The sequence below is a fragment of the Schistocerca nitens genome, chromosome 2 (genome assembly GCF_023898315.1).
Source record: "Schistocerca nitens isolate TAMUIC-IGC-003100 chromosome 2, iqSchNite1.1, whole genome shotgun sequence".
NCBI lineage: Eukaryota > Metazoa > Arthropoda > Insecta > Orthoptera > Acrididae > Schistocerca > Schistocerca nitens.
In genome coordinates this window covers 1,165,769,353-1,165,777,418 of record NC_064615.1, presented here as the reverse complement: position 1 = coordinate 1,165,777,418, position 8,066 = coordinate 1,165,769,353, and the positions used below count along the sequence as shown (strand labels likewise).

Genomic DNA, 8,066 nt, shown 5'->3' with positions numbered 1-8,066 from the left:
ATGGCTGGTTACTCGAATGAAATGGTTGATTTGGGAGGTTTACATGTAGTGATTAAGTCATTGCAGGAAGAGGATGACACCAAAACTGTTAACAAAACCAATAAAATCAGGTTACCTAGGAATGGTATTACACAACAGGAATAAAAGGACATGCCTAAGCTAGTCATGGTGAGAAAGGTTTTAAAGAGGAAGGAAAGGCAGAAGAACATAATAGAAGGGACTCTGGGTTAGAATTAAATTAAAGGTATCTGATTTAGATAAAGATTCTTCTTTTGAACTCAGTCATGGGCCTCATGAGACAACAGACACTCCATATCACTGCCAATAATCTGATTTATTGTCAGTCCTATACGTTTCAGGTAAAAAAAAAAATTCATTGCCTGAAGATACGAGTATAACGAATAAGGATGGAATGTGTATGAGTAATGATTAACAGCAGTTTAACATTTATATGTCTTATCTTATTTGACTCCTTTCACTATTGGTTGGCAAATAGTACAAAATGAAAATGTATTGTTTAACTTGCATTTCACCTTTCTTCTCGTAGGTGGCAGATGATTATTACAATTTTACATATCTTTCCTCTGAACACTTTTCTTTATGTGTAAAATCAGTATTAATTATCGTGACAACAGCTGTCACATTTTTATTTTTCCCTTCATTATGAGTTAAACTTCAGTTAACTTTTCACGACTATTATCCATCAACTTGAAACTATTTAGTAGATATTATTTTATAAAACTGTGGTAGAACATCATAAATTATCTTCTTGAAATAAGATATTAACATATTTATATATCTCTTTGTTGATACTATAATATCTGCCACAAAACTGTCCCCATTGTTGACAAACTAAAGGCAATATTTTATGATATTATCAGTTATGATACAGAGCTATAGAAATTACCCTTTTGTCAAGGTTTAACTGCGTCTTAAAAAATATTGCTTAAAACTGCCTGTTGATTCTTGCTGATACTTCAAAAAATAGATCGGTGTCCCTTTGATCATTTTTCACCATAATATTTTGGCTGTTTCAAGAATGGTTGAAAAAGTCCAGTGTTTGTATCATACAGCACATTTAGGTAAACTTATATCATCTACCCTCCTCCAGATTTATGAGAGTCTAAATTAATGGTAGTTCCTTCATTTGAGAATCTACATGAATGGATTCGACTAAGTATTGTATTACATGTCCATGTCAAAACGAAAAATCGGTGGGTGAATAGTATTTTAATTGAAAGAGAAATTACAATTCAAACTGAAATGTTCTACTAAAAATCAATTATTTTTTAATACAAGTCAACAACTCAATTCTGGAAACAGTTTATAAAAACAGTGTAGACATTATTCACTGCATGTAGGATATATGATGATGTCTTGAACCTGAAACAGACAATAATTTTACTCAGTTATTTACCATAATCCAAGGTTGATTTAGAAAAATATAGTAACCTATTCTAATAAATAAGTGATAGACAGCTGTACATGCTTAGAGAATCTGAAAAACATAGTCCGGTGAATGATTTAGATGTTTCTCTTATGAGTGTCTTCCAGTGCAATCCTGATAAATTTTAATAATAATTCCCTTTTAATGTCGTTTTTTCAGTGATATCGATGAAACTATGATCCACTGAATATTGTAAAAAATTGACAGAAATTGTTACAATATGTAAATATCTCTATGCATGACAATGAAGTCTGTCGTCAGCTTGCAAAAAAATTGTCGGAAGCAATAAATTTGCTTATTATTAATTAAAGAATGTAGCTTGTTTATATGTTTCTTACATGTGTATGTACAAATGAATGGAAAGTCAAAAGTTTGAAAGTCACAAAAGTTGCAGAAAATAGGAAGAAACTTTGTCAACGATTGAAGAACGGGAAAAATGTTTATAATATAACAATAATTATAATTGTTAGTTACCAAGTATAGACAAGATACCTCAGCTATGAGCAGTGAACACTATAATTAGATGATAGGTTTTTCGGAGATGTTTTACCAGGGAAGGTAACTTCGTAGATCGAATAAAGATCCTATTTTAGTACAATTTTAGAAGTTATTAATAAAAATTTACAGTAAAGCTACATGCCCTCGGGAAAAATTACGGCTGTAGTTTCCCCTTGCTTTCAACCGTTCGCAGTACCAGCACAGCAAGGCCGATTTGGTTAGTGTTAAAAGGCCAGATCAGTCAATCATCCAGACTGTTGCCCCTGCAACTACTGAAAAGGCTGCTGCCCCTCTTCAGGAACCACGAGTTTGTCAAGATCCCGAAACATGGGCGCTGTTTCAGAGCTAATAATAGCATGACATATTGAATTAGTTTACTTAAGTAACGTAATTATATTCCGCCAAAAGCTGTCTGTCAACTTGCCTACTTTGTTTGTCGAAGTCGATTTGATTTGAGCGTTAATGATAATGACAACTTATGTAGAAAATATTTCCGGTTATGTTAACTTACATATTTTCCGTGTATAAATATATATACTGTGCAAACGTAGGCCAACTGGAGATGATCATGCGATAGAAACTGGTTTAGATAAATAAAGTAGGCAATATGTCAGTTTTCGGAAGAACACTATTCTGTTTTTTAAATACATTGCACCTGTGGAATACTTCTCACGTTTGATGAAATCATACTGGAATTCCCGTATCTGTAAACCCCGACTACCAGCATTGGTAGTTTGACAGCAGGCTGCCAAAGTTCAGGCCCTGCTGGTCACTCTACTTCATAGCAGGTAAACAATACGGCCGACCACAACGAGTTCGTTTTCGAGTAGATCTCCAGCAGACGTCACTGGAACGGGAGGCGCCCGCTTCGCCACAGGCGGCACTGGTGTCGCCGCTGGAGGCGCTGCAAGCACGGTACTAAAATGGTTCAAATGGCTCTGAGCACTATGGGACTTAACATCTATGGTCATCAGTCCCCTAGAACTTAGAACTACTTAAACCTAACTAACCTAAGGACAGCACACAACACCCAGCCATCACGAGGCAGAGAAAATCCCTGACCCCGCCGGGAATCGAACCCGGGAACCCGGGCGTGGGAAGCGAGAACGCTACCGCACGACCACGAGATGCGGGCAAGCACGGTACTACTTCCAGAATGAGATTTTCACTCCGCAGCGGAATGTGCGCTGATGTGAAACTTCCTGGAAGATTAAAACTGTGTGCCGGACCGAGACTGCAAGGTTCGCAAGAGAACTTCTGTAAAGTTTGGAAGGTAGAAGACGAGGTACTGGCAGAAGTAAGGCTGTGAGGACGGGGCGTGAGTCGTGCTTGGGTAGCTCAGTTGGCAGAGCACTTGCCCGCGAAAGGCAAAGGTCCCGAGTTAGAGTCTCGGTCCGGCACACAGTTTTAATCTGCCAGGAAGTTTCACGGTACTACTTGCTTCTGCCAGCCGTGAGCCAGCAAGCAGACCGAATACGTCCCTGTCCGCTGTAAGTGTACTTCAGCGGCCGCTCGGCTACGGAACGGATGTTCACCGCACTGACCTATAACGACAGCCAGCCATTGCAGCAGCCGACCTCGCTTCCTATGACCTCGACCCCACTTGGACTCTGTGCTCTCGCGTTGGTGTACGCCGGTTCACTTGAATATTGTTATCTTACCAAATAACTTCTGTCAGCGATAGGTGTCCAACTGGACTCTGAATCACACCAATTAACCATCTGTAGTGACTGAACATAGGTACAAGGAAGTTAACTGCGAAGACACCATGGTTCACGGAAGAAATACTTCAGTTGGTTGGTTGGTTTTTGGGGGAAGAGACCAAACAGCGAGGTCATCGGTCTCATCGGATTAGGGAAGGAAGTCGGCCGTGCCCTTTCAGAGGAACCATCCCGGCATTTGCCTGGAGCGATTTAGGGAAATCACGGAAAACCTAAATCAGGATGGCCGGACGCGGGATTGAACCGTCGTCCTCCCGAATGCGAGTCCAGTGTGCTAACCACTGCGCCACCTCGCTCATACTTCAGTTGATCGACGGAAGACGGAAGTACAAAAACGTTCCAGGAAATTCAGGAATACAGAAATAAAAGTCACTTAGGGGGAAGTAGGAAGTGCGAGGAAGCTAAGGCGAACAGGCTCCATGAAAAATGTGAGGAAATCGAAAAAAAATGGTTCAGATGGCTCTAAGGGCTATGGGACTTAACATCTGAGGTCATCAGTCCCCTAGAACTTAGAACCACTTAAACCTAACTAACCTAAGGACATCATACACATCCATGCCCGAGGCAGGATTCGAACCTGCGACCGTAGCAGCAGTGCGGTTCCGGACTAAAGAGTCTAGAACCGCTCGGCCACCACGGCCGGCTAAATCGAAAAAGAAATGATTGTCGAAAGGATAGACTCACCATATAGAAAAGTCAAAAAACCTTTGTTGAAATTAAAAACAATGGCGGCAACATTAAGAGTGCAATGATAATTCCACTCTCAAATGCAGACGAGAGTGCGGACAGGCGGAAAGAGTACACTAAGGGCCTCTATGAGTGGGTGGACTTGCGTGAAGACGTGATAGAAGAAGAAACAGACTCGATAGGGAAGAGAGAGAGGAGCCAGTATTAGAGCCAGAATTTAAACGAGCTCTAGGATCAAATAAGGCAGAAGAGATAGATAACATTCCACCGGAATTTCTAAAATCATTGGGGGAAGTGACAACAAAACGACTGTTCACGTTGGTGTGTAGAGTGTACGAAACTGGCCGATATACCATCGGAAAAGCATCATCCATACTATTCCGAAGACAGCAAGAGCCGACAAGCGCGAGAATTATCGCGCAATCAACTTAACAGCTGCTGACAAGAATAATATACAGGAGAATGGAAAAGAAAGTTGAGGAATTGTTAGATGACGATCAGTTTCACTTTAGGAGAGATAAAGGCAACAGAGAAGCAGTTCTTACTTTGCGGATGGTAATGGAAACAAGATTTTAGAAAAATCAAGACATGTTTATAGGATTTGTCGACCTGGAAAAAGCGTTCGGCATTGGTAAATGGAGCAAGATGGTCGAAATCCTGGGAAAAACAGCGGTAAGCTATAGTGAAAGACGGGTAATATACAACATATGTACGAATGAAGAAGCAACAGTAATAGTGTAAGACCAGTAACGAAGTGCTTTGATTAAAAAGGGTGTAAGATAGGGAAGTAGTCTCTCGCCAATGTCGGAAATAAAAGGAAGGTTCAAGAGTGGGATAAAAATTCATAGTGAAAGGATATCAATGATAAGATTCGCTGATGACATTCCTATCACCAGTTAAAGTGAAAAACAATTACGGGACCTATTCAGTGGAATGAATAGTCTAATGAGAACAGAATATGGACTGAGAATAAATCGAAGCAGAAATGAAAACAGCGAGAAACTTAAGATCACAATTGGTGCTCACGAAGTAGATCAAGTTAAGGAATCCCGCTACATAGGCAGCAAAATAACCCATGACGGACGGAGCAAGGAGGGCGTAAAAAGCAGACTAGCACTGGTATAAAGGGCATTCATGGCCAACAAAAGTCTATATAGCCCTCAATGTCAGGAAAAGTTTTCTGAGAATGTACTTTTGGAGCACGGCATTTTATGTTAGTAAAACATGTACTGTGCGAAAGGCGGAACGGGAGAGAATAGAAGTGTAGGAGATGTGGAGCTACAGAAGAATATTGAAAATTAGGTGAACTGATAAGCTAAGGAATGAGGAGATAGTCCGCAGAGTCGGAGAGGAAAGAATACGTGGAAAACATTGACAAGAAGAAGAGAGAGAATGAGAGGCCATCCGTTCATACATCAGGGGAAAATTTCCATGGTGCTAGAGGGAGCTGTATAGGGTAAAAACTGTAGAGGAAGACAGAGATTAGAATACATCCAACATATAACAGAGGATGTTGGCTCCAAGTGCTAATCTGAAATTAAAAAAAAAAAAAGGCAGTATTAGTCATCAAACGTCAGATCAAGAAGATTCTTATTTTCTGTGTTATCAGATTCAATCTCTTTGCTTCCTAGGGGCCTTGGTTGTGAATCTTTTCATTTTTGTGTTGTTGAAGTAAAGGTTTTATTTTATCACTACCTGGGAATAGTGTTTTCATGGATGTGTACTCACTCTGATCACTACAGGAATAGTGAAAGTGCTCGAAAAGTAATGCTTATCTTATTTCGAACGTAATTTTCATCATGTCTTACATGCGATGCCTAGTGTCAAGGGAAAACGTCAGTTTGGTCTCGTTACAAATCGAAATGTGTTTTCAAAATGAATTATATTCATCTGTTCGACAAAGCACCTTCACATGAGCCTTGTGCGACTTTCGGTTTAAAGATATTTATTGACAGAGGCAGCAAACGACGGACAATTCTCATAAATTTAGCACATATGGAGTATCGTTGCTGCATCGTGGTAGCAGACAGATAGTGGGGCCCACGCCAGCGCACAAGACACAGTCGAGCAAGGGAGGTGGGGCGAACACGTGTTTGCTGACGTGATAAACGCTAGAGCAAATGTCATTAAATGGAATAGAGCACTAGGCTAATGTGGCACTGCTCCATTGAATAAGGACATAAAATCAACCGAAAGAAACAATTTTGTTTGCAACTAGAGAGAAAATGAGCATCAATATCAGTATTTATCGCGTTGACTCCATACAAACACCGCGAAACTAAACTACAAATAAACATATCAAAAAAAAGTTTTGCATCACCTCGGTTCCGAGAGTTCCGGAACCTGTACAGAAAATTGGAATAGAGAACAACATAAACATCATTTCCTCCCTTTTCATAGCTCATGAAAACCGTACATTGCACCATACAGCGAGACCTGCACAGGTGGTGGTCCAGATTGCTGTACACACCAGTACCTCTAATAGATAGTAGCATGTCCTCTTGCATTGATGCATGTCTGTATTCGTCGTGGCATACTGTCCACAAGTTCATCAAGGCACTGTTGGTCCAGATTGTCCTCAACGGCGATTCGGCGTAGATCCCTCAGAGTGGTTGGTGGGTCACGTCGTCCATAAACGGCCCTTTTCAATCTACCCCAGGCATCCACGATAGGGTTCATGTCTGGGGAACATGCTGGCCACTCTAGTCGACCGATGTCGTTATCCTGAAGGAAGTCATTCACAAGAAGTGCACGATGGAAGCGCGAACTGTCGTCCATGAAGACTAAAGCCTCGCTAATATGCTGCCGATATGGTTGCACTATCTGCCGTAGGATGGTATTCACGTATCTTACAGCCCACCAGCGGTGCACGTCGACCCTACATAATGCCACCCCAAAACAGCAGGGAACCTCCACCTTGCTGCACTACTCGCTGGACAGTGTCTAAGGCGTTCAGCATGATCGGGTTGCCTCCAAACACGTCTCCGACGATTGTGTGGTTGAAGGCACATGCGACACTCATCGGTGAAGAGAACGTGATGCCAATCCTGAGCAGTCCTTTCGGTATGTTGTTGGGCCCATGTGTACAGCGCCGAATGGCGTCGTGGCTGGAAAGATGGACCTCGCCATGGAAGTTGGAAGTGAAGTTGCGCATCATGCACCCTATTGCTCACAGTTTGAGTCGTAACACGACGTCCTGTGGCTGCACGAAAAGCGTTGCTGTCAGGGTTCCTCCGAGCCATAATCCGCAGGCAGCCGCCATCCACTGCAGTAGTAGCCCTTGGGCGGCCTGAGCGAGGCATGTCATCGACAGTTCCTGTCTCTCTGTATCTCGTTCATGTCCGAACAACATCGCTTTGGTTCACTCAGAGACGCCTGGACACATATCTTGTTGAGAGCCCTTCCTGGCACAAAGTAATAATGCGGACGCGATCAAACCGTGGTATTGGCCGTCTAGGCATGGTTAAACTACAGACAACACGAGCGATGTACCTCCTTCCTGGTGGAATCACTGGAACTTATCGGCTGTCGGACCCTCTCGTCTAATAGGCGCTGCTCATGCATGGTTGTTTACATCTCTGAACAGTTCAAAAACGGTTCAAATGGCTCTGAGCACTATGCGTCTTAACTTCTGAGGTCATCAGTCACCTAGAACTTAGAACTAATTAAACCTACCTAACCTAAGGACATCACACACATCCATGCCCGAGGCA

At 41.9% G+C, this 8,066-nt stretch overlaps 1 protein-coding gene across 1 annotated transcript in view; it reads right to left on the bottom strand.

The window, feature by feature from the left end:
• Positions 1-1,211: 1,211 nt before the first annotated feature.
• Positions 1,212-8,066, bottom strand: part of LOC126234813 (dehydrogenase/reductase SDR family member 11-like) — a 54,238-nt gene continuing 47,383 nt past the window's right edge. The window contains exon 6 of the mRNA XM_049943560.1: positions 1,212-1,383. Within this exon, the coding sequence (XP_049799517.1) occupies positions 1,345-1,383 (39 nt within the window). The 3' untranslated portion in view covers positions 1,212-1,344. The remainder of the gene's footprint in view (positions 1,384-8,066) is intronic.